The 24,429-nt window shown below is 39.0% G+C and overlaps 1 protein-coding gene across 1 annotated transcript in view; it reads left to right on the top strand.

Moving 5' to 3' along the window:
• The window catches only part of Pax3 (paired box 3), a 91,757-nt gene that overhangs the window by 51,494 nt on the left and 15,834 nt on the right, over nucleotides 1-24,429 (top strand). The window contains exons 5-7 of the mRNA XM_046439928.2: nucleotides 10,557-10,762; nucleotides 19,652-19,817; nucleotides 20,740-20,954. Coding sequence (XP_046295884.1) covers nucleotides 10,557-10,762; nucleotides 19,652-19,817; nucleotides 20,740-20,954 — 587 coding nt within the window. The remainder of the gene's footprint in view (nucleotides 1-10,556; nucleotides 10,763-19,651; nucleotides 19,818-20,739; nucleotides 20,955-24,429) is intronic.

Here is a 24,429-nt window from a genome sequence, read left to right as displayed (position 1 = left end):
CATGTTTGCATCCTTGGTACCAAGGACAACATCAGCTGTATCTTAGGCACCCGGTAGATATTAGGCAGTCTTCTTACTTTCTTATTTATTATTTTCTTTTTTCCCCCTCTTTTCTAGCTTAATTCTGTGGAATGATGTATGATTCAGCATAACCCGATTTGCACTCTGGGGGCTTTGGTCATAAAATAAGGGATGGGCCTCTTCCAGTGATCCTGTAGTTTCATAGATGGCATTTGGGTTGGCATTTTAGTTCTCCTGGTCATTAGCCTTCTTACTTCCTTATATAGGTTTCTGGCACACAAAATGCAGTATTTGACTTTCTTCTTAAATCTGCCCTTCTTCTGGTCTTCAAACATCTCATGCCATCCTAATCCTGGCAAAGCTTAGTTGTGGATAAGGCTGTTTGGGTTTCATGTGTCTTTGGGTAGTTTGGCCTTAATAAGTGCTGGCAAAGGCTTTGTTTTGTTTTCTATCCCCTGAAAAGCTCTGTGTAACCTACTACCTCTTCCATATATGGAGCCTTAGTATATTTGTTGACTTTAGAACAACTTGGGCACACCACAGCCAAAACATTTGCTAATGGAAAATACAGATGAAGGTAGGACCCACCTTTGTGTTCGTCAGTTATGCCATGTGCCTTACTGAGCGCATTGTCTCTTGTTTAAAGCTCCGTAACTATCGCAGAGGTTTAGGTTTCATAGCAAGAGTTCTTTTCTTAGTAACTGTACGTAGCATAATTTTCACATACCCCAACCACCACTGAAAATATTACTCACCTTTCATGCTCATGTTTTCCCAACTGATTTACAGGATTGACTGTGATATTTGAGTCCTGGCTCTGTAGACCAGGAAGAAAGAAAGAAAAAAAAAAAAAAACAGTGAAGATATTGGCTACAATTTTTCTTCCAACTCACAACAGTCCTCCTCCTCAAATGACAAAGCTAACAAGCGCTTGCATTGGCCTGTGTTCTCATGAGTCAGGTCAGATCACACTCCATCTCATCTTTTTCATCTGTAGGTTGGGGATGACAATCCCCCTTCCAAATAGGGTTTTGGTAGAGATGAAGCGCATGTGCACGGGTCTTAGAGGGGCTGGGTGGCGAAAGCTGTCAGTGGCCAGAAAGCAGCAGCTTTGCTTATATTGTTGTTATTGTTGTTACCATTGTTAAGTTAATTTTGCCCATCTTGGTGAAGAAACCGTCAAAGAGTTTTGAGAGATCTCTGTTCTGCCTCTGATGAATCAGTTCACGTTGATATGACTTGGGGAATAAATCTTTGTACATGGTAAGGAATAAACCACACTTAGACCAAAAAATGTGGTTTCAATTCAACTGCAGTAACAAAAACACAAGCTAAATCCCCTTATAAAACTAGTCTTTGCAACATTAGCTTTTTTTTTTCTTTTCCTATGAAAGAAATATTTTTCCCAGAGGAAAAAAGGTGAGAATGTTTGGGAAAATGAAGTGGCTAGAAATGATTATTTTAACCTGCTTGTTTTAGGGTCTATGGTTGATGAAATTAATGGTAATCAGCCCAGAATGAGAACATTTCTAATATTTTTGCAGTTTTGAATAAAGATGCAAATGAAAGAAAGTTACATAATTATTTTGTGGAACTTGGTCTTATGTTCCTTTTCAGAGAGTTTATTTTTTTCATTCATTTTAGAAGGGCCTATTTATTCGTGAGAGATTGAAAATTCCCATTGTTCTTTCAAATGGATTGTGTTGTTCTGTTCTTCCCCCCAACTCAATTCTGTTGAATATCTGTGAGTTGTCACATTTTTAGTAAGTAATAACTGTGTCAAGCTGTGCTGACAAAATGTCCCAACATAACTGTTAATAAGCATTGTCATTTTAAGCATGAAACAGTTTAGCTAATGATTTATCTCTTATAATGCAGCACTTGGGCAGCTGTATGATTCGTCTCTTTAGCAAGTCAAGTAATTTCTTTAACAAAATGTTAAGCACAGATGGGCCATAAGCTGTCAGTTAACTATTATTGTGCCTACATCTGCTGGCTTTCAATGCACTGTTTTATGTATCCAGTCAGTCACTTAGCTGCAGCTCCGTGAAAGGCTGAACCTACTCTGATTGGCAAATAAAATGTTCATTTGTCTCTTCTTCCTATTGTTTTGTTTTGGTAACACATGTCAGCGGCTCAATTACCCAGTTCATTAACAGCTCCCAAAGGACACGATGGCCAGCCCGTGATAAGAGGGCAATTGTGGCACATATGGTCCATAATGGCCTCTCTCTTGGCAATTGTAAATAAAAGCCACTTGGCCCTTTGCCTTTCACAGGAGAACTACTGTTTTCCTGTTCCCCTTCAGTGTGCAGATTACCTCTCCTTGCTCCATGCCATCCAAACCCGGGAAACCAGAACATCACTTGCTGCTTCAAGAGACACAGAACCAGCCGTGTCTCTTAATTTTAATTATGCCTGACTTTTAAGTTCTGGAAGGGGAAAGTTCTTATCACAGGAGACTATTCTTAGAAAGCAGTTAGCCAATTAATTAGTTAACTAACCAGTTTTCCTAATTGAATAGCAACACATTTTCCTGGTCCTGGAGTCTCTATTTCTCTTTGAAATGCTCTGGTGGCAGTTATCATGGAATTGGAAAAAGCCATTTAAAAAAATTGTAGTTGGGAGTCTTTTTATCGGGTGGGTTGGGAAAGGGTGGTCTCATCCTTGCGGGATGAGAGAGATTCATGTCCTAAAAGAAGGAATTCTTGTTCACTCTCTCTCTCTCTCTCTCTCTCTCTCTCTCTCTCTCTCTCTCTCACACACACACACACACACACACACACACACACCCTGAAGACAAAGAGTTTAAGAAGCCACTGGGCTAATTTGGGTCAGTGTCAGGGTTCCTAAACCAGAAAGATATTTCTCCATGTCTTCAAGCCCTTGAAGGGAGGTGCTTAAATAGGTACAGCTTGATAACGTATTTCGTGGCTCCTTTAAGCAAAACCTAGCTTGTATCAAGGGGTAGGAAAGGGTGCAAGCAGGTTTTTATTTACATATTCCACTGAACACAGCTATTCCAAATATTCAGCAGCATGCATGAATGAATGAATGGAGAAATCAGTCTTTCTTTCCAGATGGTTATCACAGAGGAAGACTTTTAAATAACTAGTGGCTGATGGGGGAAAAAAAAAGAACTTCCTCTAGAGGAAATTGTCTCAAGGTGATGCAGAGAGAAAGTCAAAGTTATCCCCACCTTAGGATGGGGGATCTTTGAAGCCACGTGGCTCAGCACCTCTGAGGCAGCTTGGCCATTATGCCGGTTTCAGTTTGTCAGCCCTCACCTTAAATAAACACCCAACAGTCCATGTTGTGCATTTAAAGTGACTCCAGGGCGACCAAGCACCCCGCAGCCCTCCTGGACCTCTCCCCGCAGCCGCCATTCTCATAACCAATCTGTACTCTCCTCCCAGGGCAGCCGGCACTCGGGGAGTTGTTGAGTGTCAGGGTTTATTTGTGTTATTTTGATTAGCCCCAACCTGGCAGGAGCTTATTTTCCTTCTAATGACCTCGTGCTGTGAGACTGCAGCTTCCGAGGTAAGGGCTTGGGTCAGAGGGGAGGGGAATAGCGTTACATTTCTCCAGCCAAAAAACAGGGACTGCTGGGCAGGGACAGGAGTAGGTGCATGGCTGGAGGCTCTTAGATTTGGTGTTCTCCAAATAACCTTTTCTTGAGAAAACCGGGATGGATAACCTTGCCAAAGTTTGTCATTTCTTTTTCTTTTCTTTTTTCTCACTTGCTCTAGACTCTTTTTGCTGGCAGAAAATTGGGGCAGAAATTTTACAGGGGACTCAAACAATATCTTTCTATTCCCTAAATAAAGGATTGGTAAGGTCAGAAGCCATCTCTCCTGGCTTTCCAGCTAACAAAATCACAAGTACTGAATTCTAGGTCTGGGTTAGGAATTCTGAGATCAATTTATTGATAGAAGCTCTAGCGATACCTTTGTGGTAAGTCTTGGTTTGTTCTTCTCAGAGGTGTATCTCTTTACTTTTCTTGACATATGTACAATTTTACAATGTTGCCATACTTCCTTAGTTTGTGAATTAATGTGTAAGGGAAGTTTGCAGGTGCTGATCTCTGGACTGGCATGGATTAACCCCTACTGTGCATCCATTTTAACCGCCCCCCCTTCTCTGGAAAAAAAAAAGAAACACCCAACCTCCCCTTTCTCCTGCACTCTGGCTTTCTTTGTGTCTCCTGCACCCTGCCAGGCAGGTGTCAGAACCCTGAATGAGGGTAAATGCCCCGTTGATGGATTCCACAGATGGAGCGTGGAAATCGGTAGAATAGGCTGCAGCCACAGGCCATTTCTTGGGATCCAACAAAAGCCTCCAAATAAGTCAACAAAAATCCCAAAGATCACAAAAGGAAAATGTCATTTGTCATTTACTCTGGGTCTGCGAGGGAATATCAGTCTTGCTTCGTTCCTGACTTTCACCCGAGTAAACACAAGACAGGTCATTCACATCTTTCTCAGTGTAAAAAGGCGACTTCGGATCAGAACGCAGTTAGCTGCCTATTGTACCCTTCAGTGTTGATGGTAAAACTCGCAAGCACAGGAGACAGTTCTGCAGTTAGCCAAGTGGGAGCATCAAACTTTGAGTTGACCTGCTAAGGACCTTCTAGAATGTCCTTCTGAGATACCTGCAAGTGGTGAGACAGGGTCTGAGAGGACTTCTGGAGCTCTCTGGAAGATCTCTCATTTTTATCGTGTTCCTTTGTCAGTGACACACAACTTAGAGTGAAAACGCCGACAGGTCTAGCTCAGAAAGAGGAGAACAGAAGAAAAAAGACTGTCGGATTTGGTATGAGGCCATCTTAGAGAAAATGAAGGATGACTAGGAAGTTTGGCCTCCAGAGATTCCCCACCTCCTCCCGGGTCTGTAAATCGCATTGTGTTATATCCAGGGCAAACGCAGAGTTTAAATGGTTGTCATGTTTTGATTCTTTAATTATTCAAATGAAAGGTCTTGCTGAGAAGAAAGACAATGTGCCAGATTCATGCTTGTGAATTATTCTGTTTCTCCATTTTTTTGCCTGTCTCCCATCTCTGAATTATATTTGTCTGGAAACCAATAATTACAGAATTCCATGTGACTAAATCCCTATAAAATTGAGGCAAGATTTCATGTGTAATAGTGTTAACTAGGATGAAATATTTCCCGAGGCTACAGAAGATGTCGCAAGGGGCCAAGGGACAAAGACATATTCTGTAATTCCTGCTTTAATTAAGCTCCATGGTAGTGCTTTGGCCTCCTCCTCCCAGTTAGACTTGTTTCTGAAGGAAGAGTTTGTAATCCTGTGGGTAAGACGGTTGTCTGCTGGATTCTCTCTCTCTCTGTCTTATTGACAGTGTCCAGTTTCCCAGGTTTAATTTCAGGAGTCGATGTAAAAACATTGGGATAGCTGAAAAGCTGGCTCCTAAAATCTGAAATTAGTTTTAGGTAGAAAGAGGTGATGGACTTTTCTTGTAGAATATAGAAACACTCAGGCACCCAGTGAGAAGCGATGCTTTCTAGGGATCACTCTGTGGATTTTGCTGTATAACTTATATTTCAAGTTATTTATTCCTGCACTTTTGTTTAAGAAGAATTTTACAGCTCTGGATAGACTTTCACCAAGTGAAAAAAAAATCCCCCAAAAGAAGACTTTAATAAAGATGTAAAATAAGCCATCAGTTTAACTGCTTGTGTTTAATGTCACATTCTGGACGGACCCTGAGTGCTAGGACCAGTGAATGGTTTACAGTGGTCTTACCAGGGACTGAAAATAGTCACACTGGGTGGATTTCTTCCATCAATTCAATATCTTAGAAAAATCACTTTATTTCTTGGTGTTTTATTATTATTTAAAAGACTAGACCTTGAACTTAGATGGAGTTCAATAAAAATTTCATTGAATTAAGTTGAATTGCATGGGAAAGTTTTTGATTTGTCATATAATATTAATCCAACTGTACTATTTTCTGTAGATTTCATTTGATTCTGGGGAGTTTTTGAAAATTTGGGAGAAATGGTGGTATTAGTTTAGTGATTGATGTTAGAATTCCTATTTTGGTTCGTTTCTACTGTCCTCCCAAAGGGCAGTGTGTGTGTGTGTGTGTGTGTGTGTATACACATATGAAAAGAGAGAGCATATCTTCTGATGTCACACAGGCCTGGCTTCCTTAATTAACTGTGTGATCTGAATAACCCCCAGAACCTCAGTTTCTTTTTTCTATGGTGTGGGTAAGTATTCACTTCCTAGGGATGAATTGTAGCTATGTGGGGAAGGGAGAGAACTCTTTATCCTTCCCAAAAGGTTTGCTGTGATACTGAATCAATCTCTAAGTTGAGGAATGGATTTTGCAGGGGTTTTGGATAATAAGACCAAACTTTCAAAATTAGTTACCAGTAAGGATTGAGATAAAATCTGTCAATTGCATTGCAATATAAAGAACAATATAATTCCATTTAGAAGCCTGTGCATTATGCATTGATGTGCATTTTCTTAAGGGAGTGAATTTCAAATTTTAGAACAGTGAATATTAAAGCAAATTTTGTTTGCCAAGGCATCTGTGGGATATATGATTGAGCAACTTAAATGCAATTGAATATTTTCTTTTAATATTAAAGTAGTACAGTAGTAATAGCCCAAAGAGGTTAAGTAGATTCTAGTTGCAATCCTAGCAGTTTATCAGCCTATATAAGAAAACTGTCTTGCTAACATTGCCTGTAGTTTCAGGGTCATAGCATTTGGTATTCTGTACATAAAGAAAAAAAAGATATAATTTCTTTCTATTAAGTTGCTTAAAGGAAGGCTTGATTTTACTTTCGTGTAATATTTAAGACTTTGTATCTAACTTAATCTAGTAGCTTGAATAAACTGAATATGTGAAATAGATGAACTCCAATAAAATGGTTTTTATGTGTTATTAAAGTAGGACTTAAATTTTAAATTTGATCTGGAAAAAAAACCTGAATGATTTAATTCAGACAAGTTCAGGTGAATTAAGTTCTACATAAATAATAAATTTTATTTCTACTGAGTGATATAAGAAAGAGTAGTATTTTCATCTTTAGAAAGAGTTAGTTTTTCCTAGCTGGTAAATTGACCTGGGATTGCTGACTTTACATATTTTAAAGCCCACATCCTTTTGGGGTTTACAGATGGGGAAAGTTAGAATTAAGTTGTAAGATTGTGGCTTCATATTGCCAAAAATGATCTGTTGGTTCAAATAATTTTCTAGTAGAAAAATCAGGCAAATAATTTCCTCAGTGTTCTTTGAAATTATGCTGCATGGAGGTTTTCCTGGTTAGATGCACATTTTCCATTGCTTTTAGACGAGTAATCTAGCAATAAACATAGTTATTTGCTAGCTTGTTAGAAAATTCTATTTGTAGTGGAAAGGGTTGTCCTATTGAACTCAAAGATTCTGAGTCTTTTAAAGTCATCTTGTGGTATTTCTTCCTCTTAAAAACAACAACAACAACAACAACACACAGTCCTTTTTGAAAAAAAAATCAGTAATTATTCCCGAGAAAAATGCAGGATACAAATACTTGCAAAACCTTGCAGATAATTTTTGAGAGTTCATAGATCCCTGAAGTAATCTCCATAGTTGTTGGGAGACCAACTCAGAGGAGCAGAATTCCTCTTTTTGAAGATGTAAAATAGTGGGAGAGGAATAAGCGTTTAAGCAAAACTGAAATTTGACCCTGCACCTTTTTCATCAGAACATGTACTTGTTGAGCACCTACTGTGTTCCAAGGGTTCCCGCAGTGAGCAAGGCATAAAGGGCCTTGAGCTCACAGAGCTTATTTTCTGGGGGATGATGATTGTTAGGGTGCCACACAAGTGTCTTGACTCTCAGGATTAATTCTTGCTGGTGCTTGTAAATTTAACCCGTCTTTTTCTTCAGAAACCAGAGATGATTTTGATTAATTGACCTGACAGTGCATGGCACATCATATTTACTTGGGAGAATTTAATAACCCCAGAGACTCCCAAAGGAAACATGAAAATTTCCACATACTATCATCCTAATGGGATCATAGTAGGAGAATGTGCAAGCAAAGACTGGGAGTTCTCACAGGCAGGAGGAAGCTTTCGGTGCTTTTTTTTTTTTAATGTTGTTAAAGTTTTTTTTTTTTTTCTCTTTTTAATCTGAATTTACTTTGGAAAGAAAAGTCAGAACAACAGACACTGGAAGCATGAAGCTAAACATTTATTGTATTCCTAGGGAAATGAGTAATTTGCTTCTGAGGAAACATATTATTTATAATTTAAAAATATGTAGAAGTGATTTTTTTTGTTAAAGTACGGTGGGAAATATTTTATATAGGTGGGAATTTTGAGAGAGTAAAGAATTAATCTAGAATATTCAATAGAGATGGTCCTCCAGGTGTTCTCTAGCACCAAGTAGAATCAATATCCATCACCTGGCGAATGTGTTAGAAATATAACTTCAAGGAGCCCAGCCCAGATACACTGAATCAGAAACCTTGAAAAGTAAACCTATGTTGTACTAAACCCTTCTGGATGATGGTTATGGTGATTTTGATGCTCTAAAAGTTTGAGAACTATAGATCTATAATTATATCCAAATTATTGCTTATTTAGTTGATACTTATCACATATATATGCATGTAAATCATATTGGGAGCTTTGAAGTTTATAATGCAACACATGGCATATTTTTAGCATGTTCATTTTCCTTTAAAATATTCTCTTATTTAAAGGAAGTCTGATTTTAAGTTAATGCCGAAAATAAGATTTATATCAAATGAGATAATTGTGTACTAAATTAGAAAACATATTTGAAAAACCAAGTATGCTAACACAGGCTAGATACATTATATATTATAGTTCTCTTTTGCTTTCACACACGAGTTTTTGCTTTCAGGTATATATTTTTTAATTTGTCATATATATTACTAATTCACTCTTCTACTTCATTTCACAGTGTTTAAATGTGCTTTGAATGTAGAAATATTGATATATTAGAAAGTTAGAATCATATCTCTGAGTTCATTTTGGATATGCCCATTTTTGAATATCTTATAATTTATACTGAAATGGAATGAAGTTTTATATGTCCGTAGGGCCGAGTTAAGTCTGAATTTAAGAAATTAGAAGTATAGGACATATTGCATTTTCTCACTGCTGCTAGTACCACCCTTGCTGCCCAGCTCCTATCAGCCTGAGGGTGCAAATGAGTTACCTTAACATTAACATAAATAATCTACACTTTTCTGGCTTGTTGTCCCCATTTGCTGACAGCATAACGCAGCCCCTTCTCTGGAGGATGCCCCTGTTCTTTGGGGAGTTTTCAGAGTGTATTCAGATGGCTCAGGAGCAAGGCTGCGGTGGTTCCTACGCTGGTCTCAGGGTGTTTTCTTGATTGCTCCGATGTCTGGGGAAGGCTGGTCCCCTGTCCAGATCCCCTGTCTGATGTGTCCTCAAACCTTAGAACCTTCTATATATAGGTCAACAGGTGCTCTATGGTGGTCACAACTTCCTTTGCTGGGGAAGCCCTAATTCTGACCCCTATCAGAAACAGGGAGACTGCTGCTCCACCCCTTCCCATCAGACCTGGGCCTGGAAATGGCACTTCTCATGCCCCCAGGATTCAGACCTTGTTCTTAATGGGAGAAGACACCTCTTGTATTGTTAACGTGAATTCCATGCCATTCCTCAGTTCCCACTTCTCCTTCCTAGGCACATACACATTAAAATTGGAAGGTCCCTTCCCCTTGGGGATCCAGGTGAATAAAACCTTGTAGGAGGGGTCACAGCAGGCATTGGTCCTATGTGGTCATCCAGGGCCCCACCCTGAGAAGGGTCTTTCTGTGCTTGGTTTCTCAAATGAGGCAGCTGTCCTGGGCAGCCTCCCACCCACTCAGCATAGATCCAGACTCTGTACTTCACCTTAGGGACAGTTTGCTCGACAATGTCTCTTTCCCTTTTAGAGTAGTTGCTTAGATTTACATTAATAAAACAAAAATTCCCCTTAGAGCATTTTCCAATATCTGGCAATGAGATACTAAATTCCAACAGAACGTTTTTTTATAGGACCAGTAGAGTCTATAAATATATAGGAATCCTGCAATAGTGGACTATTATTGGCTTCTTAGATATCAAGTCAACTTTGGATGTTTTTCTTTGAAAAAATCATATTTGTTTACAGATTTTCCTGTGAAAATTTATCAGAAACCAAATTAAATGTGACTCATTCATTAGACACGAATGGAGGACCCATTGAGTACTAAGTGCAAGACTATAAAAATGGACTAAGGTCCACTTCTGTTTTCTGAGAGCTCAGAATGGCAGATGCCCAGAGCAATGACTTCTGTACAGGGAGCAGGGTGATAGGGTAAGGGAAGAGATTAAATATTGTTTACCAACGTAGCGCTGTCTGGAGTGGCGTGGTGTTTGTGGAAGGCCTTGGGAGTGTACTTTAGGATTCCCATCACTGTGGCTTGGTCAGACTTGCTGTTTCGATTCATATTTCATCATGTTCCCCCACCCCACCCCCCTGTGCTTTTAGCCTCAGCACCTCAATCAGACGAAGGCTCTGACATTGACTCTGAACCAGATTTGCCCCTGAAGAGGAAACAGCGCAGGAGCCGGACCACCTTCACGGCAGAGCAGCTGGAAGAGCTGGAGCGTGCTTTCGAGAGAACCCACTACCCTGACATTTACACCAGGGAGGAACTGGCCCAGAGGGCGAAGCTCACTGAGGCCCGAGTGCAGGTACTGGCAACCACACTTCCCCCGCCTACTCGATGCAGATAGGAAACCCACGAAGGTCTTCTCTTCTGAAACATGGTTTAAACCAAGAAAACAAATGCATTAGGAATGGCACTAAGTGGGAATGTGTGTCTTCGGATTTTGGTTATTACTAAGGAAATATGCTGGTAATATTTAGGATGCACAGAAGTTCATCTTATTCATGGTTGTTCCTCGTTTCTGGAATCCTTACTGTGTACCAGGTACTTTAGGGATTTGGAGGTTAGTCCTGAGATAATAGCAAACAATTTTTTTTATAACTTTATTTTATTTATTTATTTATACGTGGTGTCAAGGATCGAACCCAGAACCTCACATACTGCTGAGCCACAACCCCAGCCCCAATAGCAAACAATTTTTGAGTGGATATTCTGTTTCAGGCACTATTGAATTAAGTCATCAATCATTACTAGGTTGATACTATCATTACCCCTACTTTATGAATAAGGGAATGGAAACTTGGACTATTTAAGTAACTACGTGTGGTCGCACAGCTGCATAACTAGTGAACAGAGATGTGGATCCCATGCACTGCATCTCTGGCCTTTCCATTAGGAAAATGTACAAAGGTGCATAAGGTAAAGTCCTTTCCTTTAAAGACCATAGTTTGGAAGCACTTCAAGTACTTACACAATTTTAATACTATATTGAATTATCTTTTGAACTCTTGGAAGTACTCGGAGCCTTCTGGAAATGGCTACTTAGATGTAACATGTTTCTACTGAATGTAGAATATTTACATCATCAGTGGGGAGCTTCGCCCTCAAGTTAGTTTGGTAGACTCTAAAAGACAGTAACCTGGAACTCCTTGCTGCCCCAGAAGTTGAGTTATCGTACCCAGAAGTTACTCCCAGCCGTCCGATTTTCAGAGTCTAAGTCCTGGTGACACCATAGCGATAAATCAGTCAAGGGACAGGTCCCTGGATTGGGGCAGTGCTTCACATTCACAGTGCATTACCTCTCTGATGACAGTTCTTTACAGAAGTAGCCTCTTACAGCTTGCACAGTCTAGGTAGAGGGATTGTTTTAGGTGGAGAAAAGGAAAGGACGAGACCCTAGGGTATACAGAGAGGTCAAGGATAGACAGCTGTGGGACAGAGGGTGGAGAGAGTATGTTAGTAACAGGGAGTCACATGCACAAAGGCATAGAGATTGGAAGTGCTTGGGCACCATGTAAGATGACCTTGCATTTTCACACAGTCATTGGGAGACAGCAGTGAACAGTCCAGTTTGCTTAGAGCTTACACAGCTGCAGCCGCAGGGGGAGAGGCAAGCTGTGGACCTCCTGTGGAGGCTGGAGAGTCAGCCTGGCAGCTCACAATGGTGCTACAGGCAGTGGGGGCTATGGCGTGAAGTTGGTAGCTGTAGTGTGTTGGTGAGGAAGGGATGGTGGCAACAGGTACTCAGAGGTGGTATGCAGGCCGTTGGTGGTGTAAGACAGAGGTGAGTAGGAGGTGAAGGAAGAGTCACCAGGGGTCATTGGGCTGATGATTTAAAGTTGGAACTGTCGAATTCCTCTGCCCACCTCAGTGGGATCCAGAGTAAAGTCATTATGGTGTGTGGTTAACATAGGTCATTTTTGTCCTGGGCAATGGGGAGAAACACACTGTATCCCAGTGCCCTGGGTGAAGGGATGTAATAGTTCTGTCATGCTGTGATATTATGATACCATATAATGCTGTTATAAAAATAAATACGTGAGACCTATTTTGCTTTGATTGTAGCTCTGTGGTTACCTGGTTTAAATGTGAAGGGACACATTAAGCGTGGACATTGAGTGTCTATTTCAGGATTTAGCTCCTATGCTCCATGGTTGGCCAAGCCCACATCCTGGGTCTGTGGTTCTAAAGACAGGTTGAAGATCAGTTCTGAACTCAGGGAATCAAAAAACAAACTTTTTTTTTTAATTTAAAGAGATGAGACAAGGCAGGTGATGGGAACTGAAGGGGTGTTCACTATTGCACTACCTTATTTCTGCCTTTGTCCAAAATAAGGTTGGGGACAGACAAAATTTCAAACCCCAGTAGCTTGCATGGTACCCAGCATTCTCATGTGGCTCAATGAATGTCAAAGAATAATAGTAATGGCCCATTAACTTCCAGAGGACATGGGATCAAACCAATAAAGAGTGGTTCATATTTTTCTGTACAGTGACCTCCTTTCCAAAGCAGGGTCCTCATTAACGTAACAGCTGTCTTAATGTGGCTTTAACCCGGTGACTCCTTACATTCCTTATGGCTTTGTTAGTTCCCTGGAGACACATCATGTCTTACACCAGGCTATGATCTACAGCCTAACAAATTCCCTAGAACACCCAGCATATGGACCCTTTACTTAACCCAGCAGGAAAAAGAAGGGAGTAGTTAATCACTGATTAAAATGCCAAAAGAAAATTTTGTAGTTTTTAGAAGGATCTGGGAAAGCAGTAGCTAAGTCAGCTCACTTTGAGTGATAGCCAGAAAGTGTGAATTAGTTTAATTTGGGGCACCTGGGAAAACCGAGCCTCAAACACCCCAAACCGCAAACCATGTCTACATTCTGTCCTCCGCCCCTTCCCTCCACCAGAAGGAAAAATATTTCTAGACTCTTCTGGATAGAGATGAGACTAAAGCTGTAAAAACATAGGTTTTTGTCAGTGTTTTATAAAAATTCATTTGGACAGTAGCTATGTTGTGTTTTTCATGGCCAAATCTGAGTACATGATCTGAGAACTAGTGTACAGCAAAGACTATTTGCCTAATAATAACAACATTAGAAGTAAAAAAAAAAAAAAAGACTGCTGAATTTACTGGGGTAGCAGTTCTTATGCAAATGATGACAAGCATTACATATTTAGGGGGCAAAATTATTTGCAAATATTTATGATGTGCAAAAGTTTTAGCAACTATTTCATCTAAGAATTCCATGGAGAAGGCACTTTTCTCCTCTATTACCATGATATTGGAAGATAGGAAGGGATGCTACTTGTGGAAATATCATTTAACAGGCAGTCAGACCATGTGGGTTTTGGTCCCCCACTTACCAAAAGTGTTTTGTTGAGCAAGTCACTTAATCTTGCTGGGCTTTAATTTTTTCCTTTTTTTTTTTTTTAAAATAACTTATATGGAGTAAGTTAGATCAAATGATCTTAGCCAGAATATTCATGGGTGAACTTTTGAAGAGCTTGAGATTTGTACGCAGGTTGTGTGTGTGTGTGTACATGTGTGTACACAAGTATTAATTAGGGAAGCTGGATTTCATCTTATTCTCAATTACCATCTCTCTTACATCACAAATTAAAAACTACTAGTATGACTAGGATATATGATCTCTCTGGACCCTTTTGCATCAATAATTGGGGATTCTCTGGGAAACTTAATGGTTATTTAAAACCACCTAACATATCTGTATAGTTTAGAAGTTAAGATAGGTATAGAAATACTCTGAACTCCATAATGAAGCAAAACTATGGCCACCCCACAGCTCTCCATGGGAGATTGTTTCTGCTGTATGAGAAGCAGTTGAACGTGCTTTTGCAATTGTCCATGGTTCTCTGAGATGCTCGGGAATGTGACATTCCTGGCCAAGGCAGGATAGTACAGTGGTAAGAGGAGGGGAGAGAAAGGTGATGGGAATGAATGAGAGAGGGTCCAGAGAAAACAGCAGCGTGCCCCACGTTTTCCACTGTGCTTGGCATTGCGGTATTAGATGTCACCAAGATTAGTGCTTAAGAAAGCATTTTATGATCTCCTTGTGAATTCTCTTTCTAAGGATGAAGTGTTACATTCTCTCTCTATTTTTTTTTTCAATTTACATTTGAAATAACACATCTGGAGTCATGTTGGTTAGATTGCCTTTGAAGACAACACCAAAAAAAATGTGAAACAGTATTTTACTGATGGGCAAAATTAGGCTCACACCATGGGACAATTAGCACTAGTCAACGAAATTTGAAAGCCAGTTTGACCTAAGCTTCCCTTCAAGTCAAACTGGCTTTTGAGTATTTAAGGTATTCTTCGGGCACTTTCCCAGTTACTTATTGGCATGTAAGGCTTTGGCTGTGGGCCACAGAATGAGGAAACAAAGCAAGTCTTTAAATCCTGGTTTTCTCAGACATAAGTATCAGTGTGAGACTTTTAATGAAGAGGTAATATTTTATATTTTATTTTTTTAGATATATTTTACTTGTTGATAGACCTTTATTTTATTTACTTATTTATATGTGGTGCTGAGAATCAAACCCAGTGCCTCACATGTGCTAGGCAAGCACTCTACCACTGAGCTACAACTCCAGACTCTATAATTTGGTTTTATTTTTGGCAGTGCTAAGAATAGAACCCAGGGCCTCATGCATGCTAGGTGAACACTCCACTGCTGAGCTATCTCCATAGCCAACGGCTGACATTTATTGAATACATAATATCTCCTATATATTCTTTGAAGTGCTTTGATTCCATCTTTTTAAATTGTTACAACCATATTGCAAGGTAGTTTTTAAAAAAATATTTTCTCTTTAGCAAATCAAAAATCAGAGGCCCACCATTGATAAGCAAATTGTTCAAAGTCACAGAAGTAGTAAGTCAGGAGCTGGAACTCTGCTTTTGCTGTTCTGCATTGAAACCTTTTGTGTCATTACTGTGGGGAGTACTCAATTTTCCCCAATTTCTATTGTTGAGGATCTGAACAAGTTGGCTACTTTGCTCATAAAGAGAAAAATTTATGAATATCTTATTCCTCTTTTGCAATTCATAATCTTTTTTTTTCCTGGTTATTATGATGCTTTGGGGAATCTTTCAACGAATTTAAATTTTGCCTTGAAAAGTTTTTTTGATATCTGAGTATTCCTGAAGTTCATGTGAAGATCATTTTCCAAAAGGAATAGGTATAGTTTTATCACTGGACTCAGTACAGAGATGTATAGGGAGAGAAAAGCCCAGGGGGTGGACAAAAATGCACCGGGCTCTAGTTTATCAAATGAAGTGCAAACTTGCTTTGAGGGTGTTTAGATGCATTGTGGTATTACAGTGCAATTATAGGCAATTAACTGTGCCTAAGAATAGGTTACCAACCAATGCGGGAACCTGCCTTCACTTCCTTACATGCCAAGAGTGACCTGGGAAGCCAGGTCCCAGGTCATGTGCTTTGCAGAGAGGAACATTGAATTGAATTACATATCATAGAACCACATTATCAGGTATGTAGCTGACTTTGTAAAATTGGTGGAAAACTCATATTCTCTCTTAGAGGATCAATCAAAGGCCAGTTTGTTTCTCTTGTTATTCTTTTCAAAACCAGGAAAAATTATAGTAATTGCAACTGAATAATGAATACTCTCCATTTATTTTAGATGAATTTATTTAGTATTTTACACTCACATATGTCATTTACACATGTCATTGATGATCTCTTAGGAATTAGTGATTCTCTATTGAGTTATCTAAGACTTCTGAGTACCAAGAGATTTTTTTTTTTCAGTTAAATATAGGAAGATAATAGCGTCCCAGGATCTCTGTGCTTTGTCCATTTGGGTATTTAAAATGAAGAGTATTTCAAGGGCATCATTTTCTACTAAAAAGTGAAGACATGTCTCTTCTGAGTTTCAAAGCATGAAGAGGGCAAAGACTACTTCTCAGCATTCAATTTCAGTATATTTTCCTTCAATTTTTTTTTTTTTTGCAGGCTTGGCTAGTTCTAGGAAATGAAGAAGGTTGGCATTGGTAAGATGATAAAAAATTTATTTAAGTGGTCAGAGACAGGAAGGCCAGTCCTCACTATGCCCTGGTTCTCTCAATAATAGCCCTCTGAGCCTAAATTTAAAGAACATTTAAATTCTTGCTTTTGGGAAACTCTTGCTGAAGGCTTATTTTTCAGTAAAATAAGATTTGTTTCTCAGCAATTTATCAGCACCGTTTTGTAGACATAAAATATTATATTGCAAATATGAATTTTTAAATAAAAATCTTTACCTCCCACCCCTAAACCAGCTCCTGGTGGGTTTACTGAAAATCTTTTAAATTTATTTGTGTTATTAAAAAAAAAAAAGAAAGAAAACAAATCTCAAATCCTTATACTCCTAGAATCTATCTTTTGAAGGAATTTGTAGAAAGTTCTGATATTTTTTCTTTATGATTCCAGCAATGACCTTCTTTGCTTTTAAAAATTGAGTTTTGGTCTGGCTAGAACAGTAGGTGAGATGGGTGGGGAGATCAGGCACTGCTGCCCTGTGGTAAATCTAACCTGGTTTGCTTATCTAAAGGTCACAGAAGGAAGTTGGCACAGAGAGCATGGCAGCAGGCTCTGATAAGAATCCGTGTGTAGGTTTCTGAGGTCTCCATGGAGGGTCTTACTACTGGCATTGAGGATGGTAGATATATGCAGGAGCAAGATCACATCTGTACTTTGGGGAGTTTATTTTTCCTCCCAGTCTGGCACGTAAAGCCAGAGACATGCATCGTTGGTCTAGCAAGGTGTGTGGGGCCACCTTGGCTGAGTGGAAGTGCCTCTTTTACCTTGAGGGTTTATAATATGAAGCTATGACCACAGTAGGGGGTAGAGTAGAGTATACTCAAGCATGAATGTGACTCTAAAACAGTTTGTCCCAAGCTCTTCTTTGAAAGTGGATTTCTTTTCTTAATTAATTAACTAATTTAAATTAGGTATATATGACAGCAGAATGCCTTTTGATTCATTGTACACAATTGCAGGACAACTTTTCATTTCTCTGGTTGTACACGATGTAGTGTCACCCCATTTGTGCAGTCATACATGTACCTAGGATATTGATGTCATCTCATTCCATCATCTTTTCTGCCCCCATTCCATACCCCTCCCTCCCTTTTGCCCAGTCAAAGTTCCTCCATTTTTCCCCTGCCCGAACCCCATTATGGATAAGCATCCACTTATCAGAGAGAAAATTCAGCCTTTGATTTTTTGGAAAAATGGTTTTCTTACCACGATGCCTCTGGGAGTCTGGGTGACAGGCACTCAGACTTGCAAAGAGAAAACAACAAAGCCAGACCCCAAAGGGCTTGCTGTTTGTAGTTCTGTTACCCCAGGTGGCAATTTATTAAGTAAAAGCTCTGATTCAATTATGTATCAACATGGGAAATATTGATTTACCTTCTTTTCCTGTTGGAAAAATAAAGAGTATTAAATGTTAATATTTTGTGGAAGTTCAATCCACCTTTCTTACCAGTGTTGTAACCATGGCTAGAGAAGAAAAATCTTTTTTTCAGACTTATTGGGTGAGTAATGGAAGTTTGAGCAAGTGCTAAATTGAGTCTTTTGCTCCAGAAGGAAGAAAAATCGTTTCCTATTATATTTTGTAAATCATATGACTTTAAATAATTCCAACTAAGTTGTAAAATTGTTAGTATTGTCCTAGAAGGAAATCATATTTCACTTTTTTCTTAGTCTGGTCAAGTCTTTCTACTCTGAATTGTGACCTCCATCTGGAAAGATTCCTTATGGAAATCATATCCAAACTGTAAAATGAGCTGCAATTTTGCCTCCATTCTAAAGATGTCCTGATCTTCTGTACCTTGAAACATGGAGCTTTAGTGAGCACTTATTTTGGTCTCCTTGACTTCTCTGTGAGCTCCATGAGGACAAGGCTGGAAACCCTCAAGTGTAAGGGTCCTGCCTCACCCACTCTTATCCCTCCAACATCAAATAAAATGCTTTGTTCATGTTAAGTTTTAATGAACTTTTTTTTTTTTTCTTTTTGGCAGTACTGAGGTTGAACCCAAGGGTACTCTACCACTGAGCCACACTGCAAACCTTTTTTATTTTTTGAGACAGGGTCTTGTTAAGTTGTCCAGTCTGGTCTTGAACTTGTGATCCTCCTGCCTCAGACTCCTGAGTAGCTGGGATTACAGGTGTGCACCACCACACCTAGCTTCAATTAACTTTTGATTGAAAAAGAAAAAAAGAAGTTCTTTAATTGATAGAAACCTTCTCTTGTGGTAATCATTATGTGTGTACCTTGGAAAAATTACCCCAAGTTCTATGTTTACATTCTGCAAATAAAAATCTTGGATAAGGTCATGTAGCTCATGGAAGGCCTTATATTGCAACAGTTTAGATGTTCAGTTATATTTCTTGTTGCCATTTTTGTTCTTTCTCTCCACTGATACACACACACAATACTTGGACTTTGAATCCCTGGAAGTATTTTATTATATTATATCAGCACAGTGACCAGCACAGAGTATCATAGGTGCTTTAAAACTATTGAAAGAAATGATAAATAAACTATTTAAGATGAAAAATATTTTAATTTTTGGAAACACTTTGGCCTTTATTTCTATTGAGATCAGTGTAAGATTTTAAACTTTGAAAGGGATGGTCAAATGGCTCCATTTGCTTATCCTCTGGCTCAATTGATCTGATTATCTCGGAGATATGTCCATAATGACTGTGGAAATACAGAGAAAGACTGATAGGAGCATAAAAACACAAGGCTTGGTGTATGTAATAAGCAAGGTCAAATGTAAGGTTGTCCTGTGTGGGTCCCAGAGCTCATGAATACTTGCCAGAAAACCTGTGGTAAGAAGGTGGATGGGTGCTGATGGTCACAGTGGAAAGCTGGTATAGTTGCAACCACTGCTCAGCAGTCTTCACCCTTATTTATTACAAAGATCATGGGGGCTTCTACAAGACCATGGAAGGTCCTCCATGCCTTCTGCTGACCCCTGGCCTTTCATTCTGCTTTCACCATTGACAATACTCCCAAACAACACCAAAGATGGAAGACTCTTGCATCTCTATGCCCTGTCAGTAAGGGGCCTTTAATCTGTTTTAGCATGAAAAATTCATTAAGAATGTACTATTATTTCATCAGTGAAATCCTCAAATTTTAAATTAAATCCATAGGTCTGGTTTAGCAACCGCCGTGCAAGATGGAGGAAGCAAGCTGGAGCCAATCAGCTGATGGCTTTCAACCATCTCATTCCGGGGGGATTCCCTCCCACTGCCATGCCAACCCTGCCAACATACCAGTTGTCGGAGACCTCGTACCAGCCCACAGCTATTCCACAAGGTACACACAGAAAGGAAGTCACTGAGATTAGATGTAACTCCTAATCGCTCTGTCTGGTGGATATTTTATTATACAGTGAATTCTTTCCCTAAGTTGACCTCGGTGCTGTTTGTATGTCAATTATGTGACATCAGGTTGTCTTAAATGTTCCTGCCACATTTCAGAAACATAGTTTGTCCTAGGACATATCTGAATCTCTTTAGATAAACTGTGTTGTAATGAAATACTATTTCAGTGTTTTAAAAGGAAATAACAAATAAACATGGGATTTGCTTTTTTCTTGGTTAGAATGTTACTGCTCCAATTTGTAATTACCTGAAGCTCTCCAATGGTTACTAACTGGAGTGGTAATATAGGGAAGGGAAGGGAAGCTTTGATAAAGTTACTGTGTGTTAGCAAATAGGTAGAAGTGAACTGGGTAATGTTGAATTGTAAGACTAAATCGATTTTGGATTAAGAATATATAGCATGCCAGGTACTTGAAACTGTGCTATCATACTGATATTTAGGTAGTTGTACCTAATATTATAGTACCTAATATAGTACCTAAATGAATCAAAAAGTACATTTTGGTGGGAAATTTGATGTTGCAGTCATGATATTGGTGAATTCTCACATTGATTAATAGTTTTCACTGACAAAAGAGGCTTGTAGATGTTATCAATGTGATTTCTGCATTCATATTCCAGGTGACTATGTCATGAGCGCATATACCAGTCATACACTTGCAAATAGGCCCAAAAATAGGTGTGACTATTTGTTGAGTGATTCTGCACCTGCATGTTAGGAAATGCATTTGAAATTCACATTCCATCTGAGCCATAGTTGCTACTACTGGCTTGGTGACTTGTGAACTTTTGCATTGAACCTGTCTCACTGGCCTTTAGAGGAGCTTTATCACTGACAGCCTTCTTCATTTCAGCTGTGTCGGATCCCAGCAGCACTGTTCACAGACCTCAGCCGCTTCCTCCGAGCACCGTACACCAAAGCACTCTTCCTTCGAACCCGGACAGCAGCTCTGCTTACTGCCTCCCCAGCACCAGGCACGGATTTTCCAGCTATTCAGACAGCTTTGTGCCTCCGTCGGGGCCCTCCAACCCCATGAACCCCGCCATTGGCAATGGCCTTTCACCTCAGGTCAGTCCCATGGTTCTAGACAGACGATTTGCTGTATACCAGAACCAAATAGTCAATTCCCCGAGGCAGTAGAATAATGAATTACCAAATTTAAACCATAATGTATTCTTTATACAAGCCACATGATTTCAGTTTTCTAGTTTCCTTTCTCTCTACCCTTCCTCCTGCTGCATCAAAAGTTGTAACTTAGACTTAAAATCCAAGCAACTCTTAAGGTAATCACAGAGACTTTGTGTTTATACTGAGTTGTTAAGTCATTTGCCATGTGTCTTCTCTATCCCAGCTCTGATTTGGTTAAGAACCTCACAAACAGGATGGGTCTTTTTTGTTATTGTTGTTTGGTTGGTTTTTGCCTCAAATGGTATTTGATCAGCTGACAGGGTTTTGAACAAACCTAACTCATGAGAAAACACCAAATCTTTGACAAAACAATTGGAGAGCAAGCAGACAAGTTGGGTGGAGAGAGACCCAGCTGATGGCTATGGATCCTTGGAATGAATGAGTTATAAATGCACAAATTAGGAGAATTTCTGCTCTTTGGGAATATATAAATATTTGAATGTTGTAATTGTTTTTCTAATTTGCATTGGACTATGAGCTTTTCTTGGGAGATCACATTAATAAATTGCCTTGATAATTGCATGTCAGAGGGATGGTTAAATTTCCTACATGTGGCATCTGTCTGAGGTTGACATTATTAGCAGTTGTTTAAATACAGATCACTTGATTTTATTAGAGAGCAGTTGGCCCAGGTGGCAAGGATAGCTGCCCACTAAATTTGGAGAAATGTCACAAAGGGGTTGCAATCTATAATTGCAATCGAGAATCTCTTCAGGGCTGAGAGTGAGAGTTTTAACAGCTTTATCTTTTCTTGACCTCTTTTTTTTCCTCCTGGTGGTTAGAAAAACAGAGAGAAGCTCAGAATGACACAAATGAAAAGTGAAAAGACAATTATACTCAATTACACACTAATCACGGACTATCACCGCCGCCTAAGCACCGAGAGGGCATTCTAATAGGCAGAAAATGAGATTTTAATGGCACAAAGGGTGGCCAAAATAACGACTCATATATCTTTGCCTTCTTGGTTTTCTTCAACTCGTGGCGTGTGTGTCTTAGAGTGGAGCTCTTGGGCTCTGCACAACGGTGATAACTCTGAGCAGCTGAAAAGTTCAAAGCCATTGGAGTTGAAAAGAATGGATAGCAAAGGCAATGAAATAAACATTTCCCCCTAAAGGCAAAAGTTCATAAATCCTTTTTTGTAACACTAAATGTAATTAAGTTTCATAGATTCCTATAGCACATCCTGGGATTAAAAAAAGAAGTAAGGGAGCTTTAAACCTCAACTGCAAAATAACAACATGAAAACAACCAAAGTGCTTCCTACAGCACTTGAATGCATTTTATGTCTGAGGACTGGCATTTGTGAATGTGATTTTGCATGACAATCATGGGTTTATATTAATAGTCGTCTTTAAAGTGCCCACATGCATCACACAGAAGATTCTTCCACCGGTTAGAAGTAACACAGGAAGCAGTTATGTCTGCGATTTTTAACGTTAGTCTTTTAGGGCCATAGAAAAGCTTCTTATGAACATGATTTCGTTGAAAGTTTTCATAGATGTGAACTCTGACCCTAGCCACTTCTGTAAGGTGAGATGCAGGATTCCACTGGCATTTCTTAGAACTCATTTTAGTTGATCATAAGGAAAAGAACAAGAATTTGTATTCTTGTTGGAAACAACTAGTTTCTTGTATTATATTATCTTGGATGCAATGATAAATGTATTATATAGGTATTACGTAAGTGGTATTACTAGAACCTGAACTTCCAGCTGCTAATCCTTGACTTTAAGAAGACTGACAGAATTCAGAGTTGGTGGTAGAGTGGAATCATTTAATGAAGCAATGGAAAATTCTACAGGCAACTTTTCCTTATTACATCTTACATGTTACCTTAATCACTTATTACCTTGCAAATATCCAGGATATTTTGTGTTTCTACCACATATTTCTGCCTAAGATCCTGTGTTGTCTTAGTTCTGGTAGCATTGCTAATGAGTAAAGAAAGAGATGAATAAGATGAAGTTTCTTCTTATTTCTTCAGGCAAAGTTGGAGAACAAGATAAGGAATGATTCTCTATCTCAACAAACATATTTGTAAATTAGTGATGTAGAAAAAAATGGGATTGGAACTCAGGTTTCTGTAACTGTTGGAGTTTATCACTTCTCACAAATGCTTTTATGTATACCAGAGGTGCCTGTACCAGTTTTGGTTGTCTGGCTTTCTTAAAAATATACTATTTCTTAAAAATAGTATAAAGAAAAATTGGAAGAAGGGCTAGGGCTATAGCTCAAGTGGTAATGCACTTGCCTCACATGTGTGAGGCACTGGGTTCAATCCTCAGCACCACATACAAATAAATTTTTTAGTCTACAACTAAAAAGAAGATGTCTAGTAACACGGTTTACCTGTTAACTAAAAAAGAGACTAAAAAAAAAGTGACTCTTTTGCTTATTTATACACATATGTTTATTATAGGGAGATTATATATATATATATATATATATATATATATATATATATATATATATATATTATCATTTGCTTATTATAGAGAAGCACTGATTAACATGTTGGATCAGAAGATGCCAACAAAGAATTCATGTTGCAATTGTGTTTTCTCCTTTTCCTTTTCACCTCCTCTTTTACCTGCTCCACTTCTGTCTGGTCATCAGTTATGCAAATGGTTCAACTAAGGCCCCCAAAGACCCGGCAGCCATAAGACTAATAGGGAGGGAATTGGGACTAGATTCCAGGATTCTTGGTCTAAGATCTCATCCACCATAGCACACGCTGGAGTGAAGAGGAAAGGCTTTATGGAAAAACAGAGGCAGAGGGTTTTAGTCATTTTTTAAAAATAATTTAGTAAACTTTAGGTTCATGTTACTTTATACTATTTTTTGCTAAATATTATTTCCATTAATCTCTTAACTGCTTCTAGTAATAAAAGAATTGCATGTGTTTGCATAAAGATGGAAACAAAATTTAAATATCCTTGGAGCCAGGAAAAAATATTCTCCCAGAGAGGCCACTGTTAATATTTTTGCTTATCACTTTCTAGCTTTCTAGGGTCCTTTCGGGGTGGTAGTGTATGTAATATGTCTCGCCTTTCCAGGTTTGGTCCCTTCATTGTAGATCTCTTCTCTGGAAGCTCCTTGACATGTTAAAAATATTTCTGCATTTTATTTGCTGTGTTCTCTGGCATTATTGAAGTTGATGTATTGTTGACCATTTGGAAATCATGAGCTGGGCTGTGTGTGGATCATCATCATAGACTGGACTTTCTAGTTTTTTTTTTTTTTTTTTCTGTGATGAAATTAATAGACATCATAAAGGTAGGCAGACCATTTCTCTGTATGTGTGCGTAGATAATGTTGGTTTTCATTTGGTGCCTCTCACGATGTATGTCTC

This window comes from Marmota monax, unplaced genomic scaffold, assembly GCF_021218885.2.
Source record: "Marmota monax isolate L192 unplaced genomic scaffold, Marmota_monax_Labrador192_F-V1.1 WCK01_AAM20220418_F8-fsc00041, whole genome shotgun sequence".
Lineage (NCBI taxonomy): Eukaryota > Metazoa > Chordata > Mammalia > Rodentia > Sciuridae > Marmota > Marmota monax.
This window is presented reverse-complemented; position numbering and strand designations above follow the sequence as displayed.